The sequence below is a fragment of the Pipra filicauda genome, unplaced genomic scaffold, assembly GCF_003945595.2.
Source record: "Pipra filicauda isolate LSUMZ 115617 unplaced genomic scaffold, ASM394559v2 scaffold1282_size24313_pilon, whole genome shotgun sequence".
NCBI classification, from domain to species: domain Eukaryota; kingdom Metazoa; phylum Chordata; class Aves; order Passeriformes; family Pipridae; genus Pipra; species Pipra filicauda.
This window is the reverse complement of record NW_024103743.1, coordinates 4,548-23,579: the sequence shown is the minus strand read 5'-3', so window position 1 is coordinate 23,579 and position 19,032 is coordinate 4,548. Positions and strand designations below refer to the sequence as shown.

General features: G+C 63.2%; 1 protein-coding gene across 1 annotated transcript; it reads right to left on the bottom strand.

The window, feature by feature from the left end:
- Positions 1-2,709: 2,709 nt before the first annotated feature.
- On the bottom strand, positions 2,710-10,245 carry LOC113992801 (nitric oxide synthase, endothelial). The gene is made up of 18 exons (XM_039390575.1): positions 9,992-10,245; positions 8,920-9,022; positions 8,414-8,562; positions 8,106-8,268; positions 7,937-8,028; positions 7,724-7,865; positions 7,323-7,462; positions 6,623-6,797; positions 6,170-6,271; positions 5,585-5,779; positions 5,162-5,235; positions 4,933-5,077; positions 4,707-4,811; positions 4,537-4,604; positions 4,330-4,446; positions 3,683-3,857; positions 3,425-3,554; positions 2,710-2,827 (listed from the first exon to the last, which is right to left on the bottom strand). The coding sequence occupies exons 1-18, from the start codon at positions 10,126-10,128 to the stop codon at positions 2,745-2,747; spliced, it is 2,295 nt and encodes a 764-aa protein (XP_039246509.1). The 5' UTR covers positions 10,129-10,245; the 3' UTR covers positions 2,710-2,744.
- Positions 10,246-19,032: the final 8,787 nt, after the last annotated feature.

The following is a 19,032-nucleotide window of genomic DNA, read 5'->3' as shown; positions in this document are numbered from 1 at the left end:
TGTCCCCCGGCTGCAGCCGCGCCAGCCACGTGGAGCAGACGCCGTAGTGGAGAGGGCCCTGCCCGTCTGTGGGGACCGGGAGGGTCTGTGGGGGCTGCGGCAGGCGGCACCCCAAAAGGCAGCCCCCCAGAGAGCCCTCCCGCAGAGGGGCTGGGGACACCTCCCTGTCCCCCCCTCCCCGGGCAGGGTTGGGGGACGGAGGACCTGAAGATGCTCTGCGGACACTGGAGATGGTTTGGGAACCCTGGAGGGGCCCCGAGGACCCTGGAGATGCCCTGGAAGCCCCCACGGCCCCGTGCCCGTCCCTGTCCCCGCTCACTCTCGCTGTGGTAGGTGACGACGGCCACGGTGAGGTGGATCTCGCCCGGGTGGGCGCCGGGCGCGGAGCTGATGGAATAGTAGCGGGGCTGGAGCAGCGGGAGCTGGGAGAGCAGCAGCGCGGCCGGCAGAGCCACGGACGGGAACTCGGCCAGCACCTCCGGCAGCGTCGGGCACCGGAACCACTTCCACTCCTCGTACAGCCGCGCGTCCTGCGGGCACACGGCCGGGACACGGGGACACGGCACCCGCTGGGACCCCGCGCCTGGCACACGGCTGGGACACCGGGGACCCGGTCCGGGACACTCACCCGGCACCCAGACAAAGGGACCAGCGGTCACCCTGGCAGGGTGGCATCCCAGTATCCCAGCTGGGGATGGGATCAGCATCCCAGCATCCCAGTATCCGGCCATGGACGGGGCCAACATCCCAGCATCCCAGCCTCCTGCTCCTCCAGCCCCCGTCCCCGGGGGGACGCCCCTCACCTGCGCCAGGCGCTGGAGCCGCTCCCGCTCCGCGGGGTCCCGCGCCAGCGAGCCCAGGAGCTGCAGGAACTGCGGGGTCGGGGGGGCCGCCACGTCCAGGTAGAAGGTGAGAGCCTGGGCCAGGGTGCAGGGGGGCAGCCGCGGCTGCAGCACCCAGCGTGGTCCGGGGGGGGACCCGCCTGCGGGGTGGGGGTGGAAAGGGGTTCTCAGTCCTGTCCTGCCCCTCCCCCACTTCCCCAGCCCCTTCCTCTTCCTCCTGCCCCTCCCCAGCCCCTTCTCTTCCTTTTTTCCTTTTCCTCCTCCCCAGCCCCTGCCTCAACTCCAGCCTCTTCCTCTTCCCCGTCCTCAGCCCCCTCCTCAGCCCCCTTCCCAACCCCCTTCCCAGCCCCTTCCCCAACTCTTTCTCCTTTCTTCTTTCTCAGCCCCTTCCCCCTATCCTTCCTCTTCCTCCTCCTCTCCTTCCCCCACCCTTTCCCCTTTCCCAGCTCCTTCCCAAGCCTCAGCCCCTGCTCGTACCGGCGGGGTCCTCCTTGTCTCCCCCCGTCTCGGTCCGTACTGCCGGTCCCCCCCTTCCCCTGTCCCGCTCCGTACCTGCGGGGTCCCCCATCCCCTCTGTGTCCCCCTCCCCGTACCTGCGGGGTCCCCCCATCCCCTCCTGTGTCCCCCTCCCCGTACCTGCGGGGTTCCCCCCACCCCTCCTGTGTCCCCCTCCCCGTACCTGCGGGTTCCCCCATCCCCTCTGTGTCCCCCTCCCCGTACCTGCGGGTTCCAATCAACCCCTTATTGTCACCTCTCCCCGTACGCTGGGTCCCACATCCCCTCCTGTATCCCCCTCCCCGTACCGCGGGGTCCCCCATCCCCTCTGTGTCCCCCTCCCCCCAGTAACTATGGCGGGGTCCCCCCATTCCTCTGTGTCCCCCTCCCCGTACCTGCTGGGTTTCCCATACCCTCTGGTCCCCCTCCCGTACATGCGGGGTCCCATCCCCTCTGGTCCCCATCCCGTACCTGCGGGGGTCCCACATCCCTCTGATGTCCCCTCCCAGTACCTGCGGGGCTCCCCACCCCCTCCGTGTCCCCACTCCCTGTACCTGCGGGGTCCCCCATCCCATAGTTGTCCCCTCCTCCGTACCTGCGGCGGGTCCCCCCATCCCCTCTGGTGTCCCCCTCCCCGTACCTGTGGGTCCACGCATCCCCTCGTGTGTCCCCCTTCCTGTACCTGGTGGGTTCCCCCATCCCCTGTCCCCTCCCGTACCTGCTGGGATTCCCCATTCCCCCTTGTGTCCCCTCCCGTACCTGCGGGGTCCCCCATCCCCTCTGTGTCCCCCTCCCCGTACCTGCGGGGTCCCCCCATCCCCTCTGTGTCCCCCTCCCCGTACCTGCGGGGTCCCCCCATCCCCTCTGTGTCCCCCTCCCCGTACCTGCGGGGTCCCCGTCGCGGCTCTCCAGCCCCAGCGGCTGCTCGGGGGGCGGCGGGTCCTCCACGCGCTCCAGGACCCCCCGCACCAGCTCCTCGCGGTTGGCGGGGAACACGCCCAGGTGGTCCCCGGGCAGGTGCCGCAGCCCCTCCTGCCCCTCGCAGCCCACCCGCACCAGCAGTGTCTGCCGGCTGGGGGGCACGGGGGGGTCAGCGCGGCGGGGGTGGAACACGGGGGGGGAAAGTCCCAGGGATGGGGGGCTGTGGGGTGCGGGGGGTCTGGAGATGGGGCGTCCCGGGGTTGGGGGGGTTCTGGGATCGGGGAGTCCCGGGGATGGGGACCCTGAGGATGAGGGGGCTCAGGGTTGGGGGGACCCAGGGTTTTGGGGGAGGGCGGGGATGGGGGTCCAGGGATGGAGGTTCCCAGTAACGGGGGTCCTGGAATGAGTGCCCAGGGTTGGGGGAGTCCCAAGGTAGGGGGGTCCCGGGAGGGGGGGGGCCGAGATGGGTGTCACTGTCCGGGGGTCTCACCTGGACTCCTCACTCTGCAGGTTCTCCACAGACAGCACCGAGCAGGGGAACACCCGGCGCTTGTGCAGGTGGGACAGACCTGGGGGGCACGGGGGGGATCATGGGAGGGCTGGGGACACGGGGGGCTGGGGATGTGTGGGAGGGACACGGAGAGCTGAGGATACACGGAGGGCTGGTGGTCATGGGGCAACTGGTTGGTCATGGGGGGGCACTGGAGGGTGTGGGGGGGCTGGGGATGCATGGGGGGACACAAAGGGACACAGGGAGACATGTGGGGCTGGGGGATATGGGGGGCTGAGGGGTCATAGGGGGACTGGAGAGTCACAGAGAGCTGGGGAAGAACAGGGGTTTGGGGGGACATGGGGGGACTTGGGGGGACTGCAGGGTCATGGGGGGACACGGGGGGCTGAGGAGTCATGGGGTGACAGGAGGGCTGGTGGGGTGCCAAGGGATCCTGGGGAGGTCACGGAGGGGCTGAAGGAGTCCCTGGAGGGTGGCTGTGGGGTGACCCCCCAGAGCTGTGAGGTGTGAGGGGGTCCCACAGGGTGCTCGGAGGGGGCTGTTGCTGTGGGGTGTCCCCGAGGGAGCCGTGGGGCAGATGCTGGTGGCAGGTGGAGGGTGATGCAGAGGGTTGGGGGGTCCTTGGGGATGCCAGGGGGTGCTGGGGGGTCAGTACCAGCCAGGGTCTCGGTGGCCTGGGGCTGCGGCACCAGCCGGTGCCTCTGGCGCTTCCAGCCCTGCGGGGGGGCAAACAGCTCCTCGGCCCCCCCCGGCCCGTCCCCCACACAGAAGGTCTCACAGGCAGCCTGGGGGCACGGGGGGGACACGGTGGGCACCGAGGGAGGGGGGCTGGTGGGTCCCCCAGACCCCCATACCTGGAACACCAGGTGTTCCCAGGTGTGGAATGACTCCTCCTGGCCCCCCAGCCCCGTACCTGGAACACCTGGCGTGCCCAGGTGCGGAACGACTCCTCCTGGGCACACAGCTCGTCGCCCTCGCCCAGGGGCAGCACCCGCTCCCCCCCCAGCTCCTCCAGCCGTGTGTCCACGGCCCGTGCGAAGGCGCAGAAATGGGGGTACGCCCGGGACCCCAACCCGAACACCGCGAACCTGGGGCAGGGAGGGGGGCGGGTCCTCAGAGCCGGGGTTTGGGCACCCAGGGGTGACGGTGTGGGGTGCCCAGGGGTGTTGGGAGGACCCAGGGCTGGTGGGGTGCCCAGGTAAGGAGACAGGAGACAGGAGACAGCCAGGGATGGGGATAGGGGGCATCCAGGGATGTGAGGTGCCCAGGGATGGGGGGTACCTAGGAACGAGGGGTACTCAGGGATAGGGTGGACACCCAAGGGTGGGGGGGAGCAGGGAATGCTCAGCATGCGGGGATGGTGGGGGTGGGGGCACCCAAGGAGGGGGTGGGATACTCAGGGAATGTGAGGACACACAGGGGTGGGGGTGGGGTGCCCGTCCCCATCCCGGTGCCCGTCGCCATATCTGTGGCTATGCCGATCCCATGCCCATCCCAGGGCCCACCCCCATGGCCCCAGCACGGCAGGGCTCCCAGCATGCCCCCGCCGTGCCGCGGTACCGCAGCGCTCCCAGCGTCCCGGCGCTGTCCGTGTTGCTCAGCTGCCGACGCTTCTTCTTCCAGGAGGCCACGAGCTGGTCGGACTGGGAGACACTGTTGAACCGCAGCTTGTAGCTCCTGGGGGGGTCAGGGGGTGAGAGGGGCTCGGGGGGGTCCTGCCCCAGCCCCTGGTCCCAGCAGGGACCCCCGAGCCCCCCCGGTGCTCACATGGGCGGCTCCGCCTGGGAGGTGCCGGTGTACGGCGATGTCATCTCCATCAGTGCCTTGGAGAAGCTCTGGGGGGGACGGAATGTCAACCCCAAATCCAGACCCTTTCCCAATGCCTTTCCTATCCCAATTCCATCCCCATCCCATCCCTATCCCAATCCCATCCCAACCTCAGCACATTCCGGAGGGTCCCCGTTCCCAAACGTGCTGGTGACCACCAGGACCAGGGTCTCGTGCTCCAGGGCCACCACGTCATACTCGTCCATGCACAGCACCTTCGTGGAATCCAGGATTGGGATCCTCTCACTCGGTGTCTCCGCTCACCCTCGCCTTTGGCCAAGGGGAGGGGGTTTGGGTGAGGGGAGACGCCCCAATTCCCCTTTTTTCCTTGCAAACCTTGGGATCAAAGGCTCGTCGGAAGAGCTGGCACAGATTCCAAGCGTAAGTCCGGGATTTCCCGGTCTCGGTGGCGTAGAGGATGGTGGCCTTCACCCTCCGCGCCATCACCTGTCCCATCAGCTTGGCCGAGATCTTGACGGCACTGTGGGATCCCCAGGATCACAATGAGATCACCGTGGGATCCCGGAATTCCCGTGGGATCCCTGGGATCCCGGGATTCACCTACTTGGCCACTTCCTTGAAGGTCTTTCTCCGTGTGACGGTGGTGCCTTTGGACACGTAAACCTTCCAGGCATCGGGCTGTGGGGGGGAGGGGTTGGTTGGGGGGCAGAGGGGCCATGGGGGGGTTGGTTGGGGGGCAGAGGGGTCGGGGGGCTGTGGGGCTGGACCCAGCTGGTAGCGAAAAGTGGGCCGGGGGTCATAGGGGGAACTGGGGGTCAGGGGGTTGTGTGGGGGGCTGGGGAGGCAGAGGGAGCTTAGGGGGTCATGGGGGGGCTGGAGGAGTCCTGAGGGGACTGAGGGAGACCCTCAGCTGGTGCCGTGGGGGTCCCACAGGGTGCTCGAGAGGTGCTGTGGCGTGTCCTGGGGGCTGTGGGGAGGGTCCCACCTGGAAGGGGAAGGTGGGCAGGGGCTGTGGGGAGGGTCCCACCTGGTAGCGGAAGGTAGGCCGCAGCTGGTAGTTGACCATCTCCTGGTGGAAGACGGGGGTGAGGCTGCCCGAGAGGGGGGGCACGATCCAGGCCCAGTCCGCGGGACACCCCCCCCGTGCCTGCCCCTCCGCTGCCAGGTGCTTCACGAACGACTCGGTGGCCGCATGGTGGTCCACGATGGTCACCTGGGCCACCTGTGGGGACAGGGGGGCAATGGGCACCTGGGCCACCCGCAGGGCCAGGGGCTGGGGGCTCTGGGAGGGAGTGGTGTCCCCCCTGGCAGTGTGGCAGCGGGGGGGCCCTGGGGGTGTCGGGGTCCGTGTGACGTGGTGACGGGGGTCCCAGTGCTGTGGGAGCCCCCCTGGCGTGACAGTGTGGGGGTCTGGGAGTTGTGGGGGTCTCAGCATCGTGGCGGTGGGAGGTTCCCCGGGACACGGTGGGGGTGTCACGGAGGGGTGGGGGTCCCCCTGGTGCGGCAGTGGGGGGTCCCGAGGGCAGGGTCCCAGCAGTGTGGGGGTCCTGACAGGGGGGTTCTGGCTCTGGGAGCTGCCCTGGCACTGGGGGGGTCCCGGCAGGGGTCCCACCTGGAAGCTGTGCAGCACGGCCACGTTCACCTCCACGGCCGCCCGGTCCTTCCAGAGGGAAGAGCTGGTCCCCGTGTCCAGCCCCATGCGCTGGGCCACCTCCTGTGGGCGGGAGGGGGGGGGGGTCACTGGGGGGGTCGGGCAGGGGGCTCAGCCGGAGGGTGTCAGCCAGTGGAGTCCAAAGGGTCCAAATGGGGTTCCAGTGAAGGTCCCAGAGGAGATCCTGGAGGGTCTGGTGGGTCCTGGGGTATCCCAGTGGGGGGGTCCCAAAGGTTCCCAATATGGAGTCCTTGGGGTGTCCCAGGGGGTCCCGAGAAGGGTCCCGGTTGGGTGCTGGGGAGTGCCAGGGGTGGTCCCAGAGTGGTCCTGGGGGGGTCCCAATGCGGTCCTGGGGGGTGCTGGGGAGGTTCTGGTGGGGTCCCAGAGGGTGCTGGGGGGGTGTGGGGGTCTCACGGGCAGCACGTTGTAGCGGTGGCGGTCGCAGAGGTTGCGGGAGCCGATCTCGGTGCCCATGTACCAGCTGTTGAACGGGGCCGCGGGGAACTCGAGCCCCCCGATCTCCAGCAGCAGGTTGGCCACGGCTGGCAGCGCGTGCCAGCGCAGCCCCAGCTCCGAGAACCACTCCAGCCTGGGGGGGGCACGGGGGGGCTGCAGCCGGACCCTCACGGACCCACGTCTGCCCCACGCTGGCCCCACCCTGGATCCCCAATCTCCATCCCACCTGCACCCCAGTATCCCAGTGCCCAGCCAGGGAGGGAGTCAGCAGACCAGTATCCCAGTCAGGGAGAGGATCAGCATCCCAATATCCCACTGTCCAGCCCGGGAGGAGGTCAGCAACCCAGACTCCCGGTGTCCCGTGCGAGGAGACCAGCAGACCAGTATACCAGTGACAGAAGGGACCAGAATCGCAGCATCCCAGCCCGGGAAGGGGGCAGTTTCCCAGTATCCCAGCCAGGGAGGGGGTCAGCAGACCAGTATCCCGCTCAGGGATGGAATCAGCCCCACGACAGCCCCACGTCCCAAGCGGGGGTCCCAACCTCCATGCCCCCTCCATCCCCTCTCATCCCCTCCATCCCCTCCATTCCCTCTCCAGGAACGACCCCCTTGGATCTCAGCCCGGAGGGGTGTCCCAGGGGGTCGCAGCCCCACTCACGTGGGGTGCTGGAGCGGCACCTCGAGGACCAGCTCCGGGGGGAGCGGGAAGAGCTCGGGGGACTCGTCGGGGCCCTGCAGCAGCAGCGGCAGCACGTCGAAGCGGCCCCCCCCGGGGGTCCAGCCGTGCTGGATGCAGAGCTGGGGGGGACAGTGTCAGGGGGGGTCACCAGGCAGGGGAGTCTGGGGACACAGGAACTGGGAGGAGATGGAGCGGGAGATGAGGAAGGATGGAGGGGGCATGAGGAGATGGGGGTGGAGGAGTGAGGACGAAGGGATGGAGAGGGTTTGGAGGAGATGTGGAGGGGGGGATGGAGAGGCGAAGGAGGAGGAGATGAAGGGAGGGATGGAGAGGGGATAGAGGGGGGATGAGGGTGGTCTGGGGGCCCAGGGGTGCCCCACCTCGGTGATGTCCACGTTGGCGGGGTCGCCCCTCACGGAGCCGTCGGGCTGCCGGTACCCGGCGTAGCGGATCAGCTGCGGGTTCCAGATGCGGAAATCACCCCGTCCCGGTGCCCGCGGCGGGAAGATGGTGATGGCAGACCTGGGGGGATCGGGGGGCCGTCACAGACCCCCTCTGGCAACGGGGGTCGGGGGGGCCGGGAGGGCACTCACCGGATGTTGCCGCGGTTGGTGGCGAACTGGATGTGGGAGCAGAGGAGGCTGAACATCTCCCCCACCCCTGCGCAGTCCCGGGCGTCGAACACCTGTGGGGGGACGGGGTGGGGTGTGGTCGGTGCCCCCACGGGTTGCGGTGGGCGTGGTCTCAGGGGTGGGGTCGCACCTGGAGCTTGTTCCACTGGATGCGGCCGACGCAGCGAGCCGCGTTCCGCCACGCCTGCTTGGCCCCGAAGGCCAGCTCGGGCTCCCGCAGCCGGTACGAGCCCGAGGCCTCGATCTCCGCAGCCACCTCCCGCAGCCGCTGCGTGTGTGCCGGGGAGTTCTCCCTGCGGGGGGGACCCTCAGCACCCCCAAAGGCACAGGGACACCCCCAGCACCCCCAGACACTGCCACCTCCCACGGCTTCTGCATCTGCACCCCCCCTGTGGGGGGACCCAGCACTCCCAGAGGCAGGGACTCCCCCTTGCTCACCGCCGCAGGGACACGTAGTACTGGGTGATGAAGTCCCGGGCCAGCTCCAGCAGCTCCTCGGGGGGTCGCATCCCCTCGGGGGTCGGGCTGGGCAGCGGCCGCGGCAGCACCAGGGACCCCAGGCAGCGCTGCCCCGAGCAGGGCAGCTCCTGGGGGGGAGACAGTGTCACTCGGGGGCCTGCCTGGACCCCCGGGACAGAACCCCCGTCCCAGCATCCCCGCCCACACCCCCCTCGCCCGCGTCTGTCATCCCGGCACTCCCCAAACCGCACCCCCGGGACAAATCTCCGTCACAACCCCCCGCCAGCCCTGCACCCCCCAAACCTGCACTCCCCCCAACTCTACCCCCTCACTTTGCCCCTCCAATCTGCCCCCCAACACGCACCCCATCCCACACCCTCCAACCTCCATCCCTGTGCCCCCGTCCCTGGGCCTCCCCATCTTGGCACCCCCCAGCCCCACCCCCGGCCCCATCCCCGCGCCCCCCGCGCCCCCCGGCCCCGCACCTGCCCCGCGGTGGCGCAGAGCGTGTCGTAGCTGATGCTCCCCGTCTCCCAGTTCTTCAGGCGGGCGAAGCGCGGGGGCTCTGCCGGGTGAGCGGGCGCCGGGCTGGGGGGACACGGGACACCCCTGAGCCCTGCCCGGGCACGGGCGGGCCAGCCGGGGGTCTCAGGGGACGGGGGGGCTCTCGCGGTTCCGACTCCGGGACCTCCCCGGGGTGTGGGGACCAGTCCGAGGGGGCTGCGACCCCCGGGGCACGGGCGAGGGAAGGGGGGGGGGGGGGGGGGGGGGGGGGGGACTTCTGCGACCCCTGTTGCTGCCGGGGGTGTCCTGAGCCCCCGGCTCAGCCCCAGGGGGATGGCGGGAGGGTAAGGGCTGGGGCGGGTCAGAGGATGGGGGTGCCGAACTGGGGGGCAGCAATTTGGGGGTCAGGGTATGGGGGGACTGAGCCGAAGAGGGATCCAGGGGATGGGGGAACAGGAGGCAGGACTGAGCCGGAGGGGTCAGGAGTTGAGGGGGTCAGAGGATGGGGAGGCGCGGGGCGTTCCTGGCCCTCGTGCGAGTGTGAACAATGGCCATGAGTCAGAGCGGGCTCCGGGCCACCGGGGGGACACACCTCCTGTCCCGTTCCCATCCCTGTCCCCACTGGGCTGGGGGTCCCCACACCTCTATCCTCACCCGACCCCATGCACCCCCTCCCCATATGTCCCCATCCCCAAATCCAACCCGTCCCAGTGCACCCCAGCGGGTCCCAAGGGCTGCCAGGGCCACGCCGTGGGACAGGGGACACTGGCGCCGTGCCACGGGCGGTGGGAGCGGGGCTGTGCTGCCGGTGGGCATCGCGTCCTGCCCCGGTGACCCAAGCGTACCACCCCGTCGGGGACACCTCCACGGCGGGGACACCTCCACAGCGGGGACACGTCTCCAGTGGGCTCCGGCCATGGGGGATGTCCCCGGGAGCCAGGAGGGGGGTCCCCGTCCGGGTTCTGGGCCGCGGCAGGGTGGGCGCCGATGCCCCGGGGCCCCGTCCGTCCATCCCGCCCCACCCCACCCCGTCCATCCCACCTGGACACCCACCCGGGGGGCTCGGTGACAGCGGCGATGGCAGCGGTGACAGGAGGGTCCTCGGGCGCGGGGCCGCGCGGGCGCGAGCAGAGGCCGAGGCCGGGGCAGGCGCGGGGGGCCCCGGGCAGGACCCCCGGCAGGTTCCCCATCGCGGCCCCTCTGAGCCGGGAGCGGCCGCTTCCCGCTTCCTCCGGCCCGGGGAAGTGGTGACGGGGCCGCGACGCCCCCGCCCCGCGCACAATGGGCACCGCCACCGCCCCCGTCACTGCCACCTCCGTCACCTCCACTGCCACCTCCGTCACCTCCAGAGCCACCGCCACCGCCCCGCCCCTGCCACCACCGTGTGGGACACACTGGGGACCCCACCGGGGGGCTTTGGACCCAATGTGATCCCCGGCACCCCGGTACGTGGCCGTGGGGAAGCAGCGATGGCACCCAGAGTGGGGGACATGGCACTGGGGGGGCCGTGGGTGACCCGCGTGGCACCGAGGGGACACAGCACTGGAGGTGGCGTGGCACTGGGTGGCATACGTGGCACTTGGGGGCACACACGGCCCTGGGGGGACACGTGGCACCCGGGGAGGGTAAATGGCAGCTTAGGGGTACACATTGCACCCAGGAGGGACACGGCACTGGGGGGACACGGCACCGCGGCAGAGATGGGGCACACACGGGGCACACACATGGAGCTCACGGGGACATGGCACTGGGGGGGATAGATGGCACTTGGGGACACATGTGGCACCGGGGGGAGCCTGGCACCTTGGAGATGCAGTGATGGCACCCAGAGAGAGGACACCGCACCCACAGGACAGTGGAGGCACCCGTGGGGGCACCCGTGGGGGCACACACAGCACTTGTGGGGCCATGGTGGTGGCAGGGACCCCCATCCCGACCACAGGAAGCTGTGTCCCCCCAGTGCTCTGTGCCGGGTAGTTGGGTGCTCCGGGGGGTCCCGGGCCCTCCCAGCCCCCCGGGCCATCCGTGGGGCGGATGTCCGGCGGGACCCCCCCATTTCCCGCCGCTTCCACCCAGTTCCGGCCGTTGACGTGCCGGGCGCTCCCGGGGACCCCCGGACAGACACCCACCCCTGGGGGTGGGACACCCTGCGAAGGGGGGGTGCACCCCCTGACCCTCCCTTGGGGGGCACTCTGGGAAGCAGCGCGGGGTGGGGGGACGTCACCCCAGTTGTGGCGGGGGAGTCGCGCGGTGACCCCGCAGTGGGGCGGGGGTCCCGAGGGTCGCGAGTACGGGACCCCGGGGCAGGAGCGCTGTTCGGAGGGGTGCGGGGTCACGCGGGGCCCGGCGGGGGGGTCCCGCCGGAGGTTCGCGGGGGGCTCGGCCCGCAGCTCCCGCAGCGACGGGAAACCGCGCCCGGTGCCGGCGAGGCGGTTCCTTCCTGCGGGGCGGGGGAGACCGGGGGGCGCGGGGGGGGTGCCGCGGCACGGCGGGGGGGTCGAACCACAGGGAGAACGTCCCGGGGACCGCCGGGGGGGGCACGGAGGGGGCGGCCCCGGCCCCGAACGGGGAGTGGGGTTCGATCATCCCGCCCGGGGGGGGTCCCGGGTTGCCCCCCGGCCCCGGGGTGTTCCCTGCCCATCCCCGGGGGGCGGGGCAGGCCTGTCCGTCACGGCAGAGCGCCCATCCGATTGGCTGTCCTGCCCGCGGGGGCGGGGACTGGGCCATGGGACAGGGGGGAGCTGGAGGGGTCAGAGCTTGTCCTGCCCCACAGACCCCCCCTCCCTCCCAGCCCTCCCCTGTACCCCACAGTGTCCCCTGCAGCGCACGGTGTCCCCCAGCCCTACAGCCCCCCCGTGCCCCACAGCCCCCCCCGCCCGGCTCGGCTGAGCTCCGCTCGGTCCAGCCGGTCCATTCCAGTCCACTGGGGTCTGGTGGGTCCATTTGGGTCCTGTCGGTCCGTTCAGGTCCTTTCAGGTCCGTTTGGGTCCAGTGGGTCTGTTCGGGTCCATTCAAAGCCGTTTGGGCCGGTCGGTCCTGTCGGTCTGGTCGGCTCCGGTCAGTCCGGTCAGTCCAGCTGGTTCGGTCGGTCCATTCGGGTCCGGTTGGTCCATTCGGGTCCGGTTGGTCCATTCGGGTCCGGTCGGTCCCCGCGGTCGCGGCCCAGCGGCAGAGCCGAGCCGAGGCCGGCGACAGCTTCAGCACCTGGGACAGAGCCCGGGGGCGGCGGGACTGGGAGGGGACTGGGACTGGGATTGAACTCGGATGAAACGAGACTGGGACCGGACTAGGGCCAGGACTAGACTGGAACCAGGAATTAACTGTGTGGGATTGAAATAGGCCTGGGAGTGAGATTTGAACAAGGACTGGACTGGGAATGGGATTTGGTCTAGAACTGGGATCGGGACAGATTGGGATTAGGACTGGGACTGGACTGGAAGTGGGATTGGGACTGGAAGTGGGATTGGGACTGGAACTGAACTGGGACTGAACAGGAACTGGGACTGGCACCCAGACCAGCATCATGATTGGGTCTGGGACTGGACTGAACTGGCACAGGGACTTGGCCCTGGACTGGACTTGGCCCAGGACTGGGATTAGGACTGGATTGGGACTTGGACTGGACTGCAGTGAGACTGGATTGGGACCAGCACCATGACTGGGACTGGGATTAGGCTGGTCTGTGACAGTGATGGGACCCTGACTGGACTGGGACTGATCTTTGTGTCTGGGACCAGGATTGGACTGGATTCGGGCTTGGACTGGAATGGGATTGGGTTGGACTAGGAAGGGACTGGACTGGTCTGGGAGTGGACTAGGACTAGGACCAGAACCGGAACTGGGACCTGGACTGGAGTGGAAATGGAACTGGGGTTTGGACTAGATGGGCAGGACTACACTGAGGTTGGGACTGGGACCAGAACTGGACTGGATAGAGACTAGGTGGGAAGTGGGACTGGGATTTCGACTGGACAGGACTGTGAGTGGGACCAGGACTAAATTGGACTGGAACTAGAATTAGGATTGAGATTAGGATTAGATCAGGATTGGGACTGGGACAAGGACTGGGACTGGGACTCGGAAGGGGACTGGGCTGGGCTGGGCTGGCAGGATGGGGCCTGGGAGGCGCCTGACAGGATGCGGCTGGGGCTGTGCCTGTAGGCTCTGCCGCGGCCCCACTGACCCCCCCCCCCCCCACCCCCCCCCCCCCCACCCCCCCCCCCCCCCCCCCACCCCCCCCCCCAACCACCCCAAACACACCACCCCCCCCCCCAACCCCCACCCACCACACCCCCCCCCCCCACACCCCCCCCCCCCCCGCCACCCCCCCCCCCGCCCCCAACCCCACCCCCCCACCCCACCCCCCCCCCCCCCACCCCCACCCCCACTCCCCGCCCCCCCCCCCCCCCCCCCCCCCCCCCACCACACCCCCACCACCACCCCCCCCCCCCCCCCCCCCCCCCCCCCCCACCCCCCCCCCCCACCCCCCACCCCCCCCAATTGTTCCCCATCTCCCGGTGTTCCAGTGTCTCACTGGCCCTGTATCCCGGAGTCCCTGTGTCTTGGTGTCCCCATGTCCTGGTGTCCTCGCGTCCCGGTGTCCCCGTGTCCTCGTGCCCCGGTGTCCCCGTGCCGCCATGTCCCCACGTCCTGGGGTCCCGGTGTCCCCCCGTGTCGCTGCAGAAGGGGGGTCCGGGGTGTCCCCGGGGCGATGGGGGGGGCGCGGTGATCCGTGGGCGGGGCCGTGGGCGTGGTCAGTCGGTGGGCGTGGCCACTGGCACCGCTCGCGCCCCCGGGCCGGGCGGGGCGGGGGGTCCCCGGGCCCCCCCCGGCCATTGGCTGCGGCCGCGCTGGCCCCGCCCCCGGGCCCGGCTGTCAACACGCAGCGCCCGCCGCGCCCGCCGGGCCGGGCCGGGCCGAACCGAGCCGAGCCCAGCACAGCCGAGCCGAGCCGAAAACAGAGCCCCAGCCAGCAGAGACCAGAAAGGAGAGGGAGGAAGAGAAGAGGGGCGAGGAAGAAAGGGGGGGGAGAAGGCAAACACGAAGGAGAGAGAGAGGGGAAGAAGACTGACTTACTCGCGCTAGTGTACTGCATCCACATCTCATAGCCACGGGAGTTCCCGGCATGAAGTTAAGAGCAGATCCAAGGCCCAATGCACATTTTATTTCTTAAAAGGAAAGAAATGAGTGAAATTTAGTGTAAGAAACATGGAATTGCTCCGCTCTTGAGCAAATTTAACTGTGCTTCCAGCAGAGGAAAATACGGGGCTGTCTAAAAACGAGGCGTAAAGTGCAGAACTCAGCCCCCCTTGCAGCACATTTGCTTTTACATTGCCATAGTGCATGTAAACCATGAGGCAGGTTTTAAAGTTGGTTTTGCCTCTTTGATTCCTGCATCCTGCTGTTTTCTTCTTCTCTTGGAAAAGTCTGTATCGGGGGGAGCGAGGTGCCGATGCCAGCGGGTGTCACCCAGGTGTGGTGGCAGAGGTGGCTGCTGTCCCAGCCGCAGGCACGGGGCAGCTTCCTTCCCTTCTCCCCGCAGCTGGACTTGACTGGGGGGGTCATATTTTGGTCATTTCTGATTACTCCCGAACAATTTTGGCTATGTTTATAGCAAAATTTTGAAAGGATGAATGGGCGAAAAAAATCCCTTTTGGCAGTAACTCAGGAAATATCTACAAAGATGTCCTTTCTGGAGCAGGATCTTATTTCAGGGTTTGTGTTAGGATCATTTTTATTCTGTGACAGCACATAAAGAGAACGGGACAGAGCAATGAGGTCTGGCATAGCTAAAATCCCTTCTGTGTGTGTGAGGTTATATAGTTTATCAATTCAGAAACCACTACGGGCTTGGAAAAGTAAACAGCTGGCTTGGGTCTGTGCGCTGCACTCGGGAGTTGTCTGCAGGATTTAAATGGCTCGCCTGCAAGTTTTAGAGCGGGGCAAACATATATAGTTTTTCTTTTAAACATGTCAAAAGGTTTTTTGCAGCCATTTGTTTTATTAGATCCTTTTTATTTGTTGCGATTTTCCTTTCTGGCTAATTTTGGTTTATTTTGCTTTTACAAAGGGCTCTGCTGCCACCAGCAAGTCTACAAATAAATAATAATAAAAAAACCCCTTCCATCCCAGTCAGAAAACCTTGTGGCAGCAACAAATATCAGAGAAAGCCATCGTCTCTCTCAAAGATTTCATCTCACCCTCCACTTAATCCGCTTGCTGTACCTCAGATCTCAAGTAACTTTCATACTGTGGGCTCACTTTAATGGATAGAATCTATTTTTCATGAAAAAAGCAGGAAATAAGCTGTCTTTCGTACAAAGATTTACAAAATGTAATCATTGTTGAAATATTCTCTTTGAACTGCCTTGTCCGCAGGGGTGTCTGGCTCCCAATACCCCCGTTTCTTTAGAACACCCTTACAAGTTCTTCTGGTAGATCAGGTACACTGGTGGTTCTGGTCTTTGATGTCTTGAATGAATGAAAGAAAAGCATAATAAAAGAGAGCTGTTGATCAAGCATAAAATACTCTTTAAGCTGACAGAATGGCAGAGTTAACACATTCTAAGCTGCTTTTAGGTTTTTCCTTTTTTCCTCACATTTTCCTGTGCTTTGTGTACAGTGGGGGTTTTTATTTTTTGAAAAGTCTCTGATCTATGTAGTATGCCGTCCTCTAACAAAAACCAAAATGGGATTGTTTCTCTCTCTTTCTCCCTTTCTTTTTCCTCTCTCTCTTTCACACCACTATCTTTTTTTTTTCTTTTTTTAAACAGCAAGGTTTGCAGTTTAGCGGGGCTGCAGTCAGCTTTCAGCCGACCAAGCAAAGTTTAGAAGTTATTTTGCAGATTTCAGAGTCAATTTACTAACAAATAAATTAACTTCGTCACTTGACTATTCAGAAAACTGGAGGAAAACTATAATGTCCCCCAAAGAAAAGGGAAGACCCTCTGCCTAAATGCAGTTTTGCAAACCGAAAGGCAGGCAGGAAAATGACCTCATTGTGAGAGAACTTTCTTTTAGAGGCAGAGAAAGGGGAAAGTTTTCTTCCTGTAGATCTAATTTAGATCTTAAGTTCCCATACATTATTTATACATTATATTCCGTGTGCCAGCCTACTCTGCTGGCTGGGTTACATTTCAAACATTTGCCATTGATAAGTCTTTGCTGTATTATATTCAGGCTAAATGCGAATATGTCATAGCGCAGTCAATCTTTAATCCGCTGAGCTCCAGGTCAGGGCAGCAGGGGGTCCAGCACTCAGAGCATTGCTTTATACTTAAGAAACATCTGGGGCCAGCTGGGACACTTTACTGGAACATTCAGATGTCTGGAACAACAGCAGGAGTTACTGTATGAGTGTGTTTTCATAGGTTTGGGAGGGTTTGGGGTGACTTATTTAAAAACACTAGCTGTTCCCAACTTGAGGTTTGAACCCAAGCAGAAATCTTGCCTGAAGTGAGTTTGTTGGTCCCAGGAGATAAGTGGTTTGGACTACTATACATTTTTAATAGTCAGCAGGCAAAAGTCCATATTACAAAATTATTGCACGTAATTTAATGCAGTTTGCCACAACTGGCATTCCTGCAAAAACTATGGGATGCAGAGCTACTGTATGCATCGCCTGGAGACTAGTGTCCCTCCTGGGATGGGTTTTATCTGCCTCAAGACAGTATAAATGTGCTCATAGTGGGGCGTGTGACTCTCCTGGGTGCGGATGTTGGACAACCAGAAGATTCTCTCACTGTTTTATGTCCCTTTGGGGATGACCAACGTGCTACTTACATCCCTGTTGGTATTTCATTTTGGGAAATATAATTACTAAATAATTAATCCCAGCTCTAAGAAAATAACTTCCATAGGCACAAAGGTGACCTTGTTTTTAATATTCACCTTTCGCTCCTATGCAGCAGGATCAAATTTCGTGCCTGGAGAAACTCTGGAGAAAGCACTAGAAAAGCGGGATAAATTCAGACGTGGGGTAAACCAAAGGCAGTTGCTTTATCTGCAGGAGCCCTCCAGCCACCAGAAGCTGAATTGCCACTGCCTTCCCTCACCCTGGCAACCCTTTTGAAGTGGCATCAAAGCCCCAGTTTTGGCCCCTTGCTTTCACATGATGCATCGTGGGGAAGAGCCTTCCCGGGACCTCTCACAAGGTGATGCCAAAAGGACCAGTTTGCTGCATAGCTGTTCACATCCCCATTTTACCTTTACAACCAGAAGGACTCATTACTCCAATTCACCTTCCCGGGGTTAATGTTTGTGAGAGCCTTGAAGTTCTTGAGGTGACTGAAGGGTCATCCCCGAACCAACCAACCGAACTGATGAGCCACAATGAATCCTCGTGGGTGCCGGTGGTCATGGCTCGGGTTCAGCTCAGCTGCCCAAACAGCCGCTTTGCCGGCAAGCTCTAAAGCTGTACTGTTTTTTTTTTATTTAGGCTCTTATCAAAGGTGGGTTTTCCCGCCTGGGCCTGTGCAGCAATAGCTTCCTGCACACACAGCCGTGCCCGGGGCAGCAACGGCCGCAGCGCCGTGGCAGCCACGTTTGAAGTCCTGATGGCACCGACCCGTCCAGCCTCCAGGAAGCCAAACTGGGCTGAAACCTAAAGAAAATGGCTAGCACAGAGCAGGTCTGAGCCCTGAGTGGGTATGGGGAAGCCAAAGTTCCTACGTGTGGAGTTTGTCAGAGTTTCAAACGTGTGAATGTCCTTAAATAACCTACATCGCCCAGAGAAATAAACCAACTGTCACACCCAGTTCTGGATTCCACATTAACAACCTCCTTCCGCAGTGTTAAACTTTGCCCTTGAGGACTTTTGTTTAACTTCTTAATTCAAAAAACAGATAGGGAGGGTGTACAGCCCCGGCTTTCTGTGCAAGCTGAAAGGTCCCATTGTTGGGGCAGGAGATGTGCAGGTAGAAGCAAACTGAACAAGTTTGGGTTTGACCGTCCTTCTGGTTTGAAACACGTGAGCAGTGCTCGCCGTGAGGCCAGGAGCCAGGGTGAGGGACGGCGTGCAGGAAGGCTGGTTTAAGGAGGTTTTAATAAATAATGGGCCTGTTCCTGGGCTCCTGCTCAGGCAGGAACTGCTGCCGGAGTCAATGAGGCACTCTGAGCTTTTCTCCTGTTAAATATCCTGAATCGTGGAGTGTTTCTTTGCTGTTCTTCCTCTACAAAGGAACTGATTGTCAGAAGTGGCTGGAGGATTTTTGTGTGTCTCTGCTATCTCCAGAAGAGCATAAGAAACAAATAGAATTGTGCTATCAAAGAACCGTAATTGCCATCTCAGACTTCCTGTTTAGGATTCAGTCAAGTAGATATTGTTTATGGATCATAAAACCTTACTACTGTGAGGATTCTCAGATACTGGCAGCGCCGAGTTTCAACTTTCATGGTGCTGTAAATTAGGGTGGGGAAAAAAAAGTGTGATAATACTCCTCGGAGAACAGTAAAACAGAGCTCTGCAATGGTTAAATGGAATTTTATAAGCACATTCAGTGTGGAACTGTTTTGCATTACATGAGTTGAATACCTTAGAGATGACACACATCTGCAGGCACTTTATTAAATCCTTAGTCAGCACTTTTCAACCTGATGAGATTACTTCTTCATTTGACTGGAGAAAGGGAAGCAAAGATCTCATACCGGACTGCAGAATTCTTTCTGATGTTTCACCTTGAGCACTGGGGAAGGACAGAGAGATGCTCGGCAGGACAATACAGACCTGTAGTGGCACCAACAACTGTGTGGCAGTAATTTTACTGAATAGGACCTTTAGCTCCAGTGGATTCATTTAGCACTAAACTCACTGAGAGTACTGCAAAGTAAACAGAAGGGAAATAAAATACCGTCTCTTTTATGAAAACGCATGGAGATAATATCATCCTGACCATATTGTGATAGTGCCTATGATTTAAATGGAGATTTTAAATTAAGAAAGGCAATACGTCATTCTCCGAGTGGGTGCAGTTGGATAGGTTACAGAACTGAAGGGATAAAGTGGGTAAGGTGGTTAGACATTGAGCAGAGCTCTAAAACAAGGCATAAAACACTTCAGCCATCTGAACGTAGGGATCCAGGCTTCTTTTTTCCTC

Bases quoted from the DNA above. Each gene is read 5' to 3' on its own strand.
- LOC113992801 (XM_039390575.1), bottom strand. From the start codon at position 10,128: ATGGGGAACCTGCCGGGGGTCCTGCCCGGGGCCCCCCGCGCCTGCCCC. The intron at 9,023-9,991 runs GTGGGTGTCCAG...GTGTCCCCCCAG, and splicing joins GCTGTCACCGAGCCCCCCGG to CCCGGCGCCCGCTCACCCGG. The intron at 6,798-7,322 runs GTGAGTGGGGCT...TGCCCCCCCCAG, and splicing joins GTGCCGCTCCAGCACCCCAC to GCTGGAGTGGTTCTCGGAGC.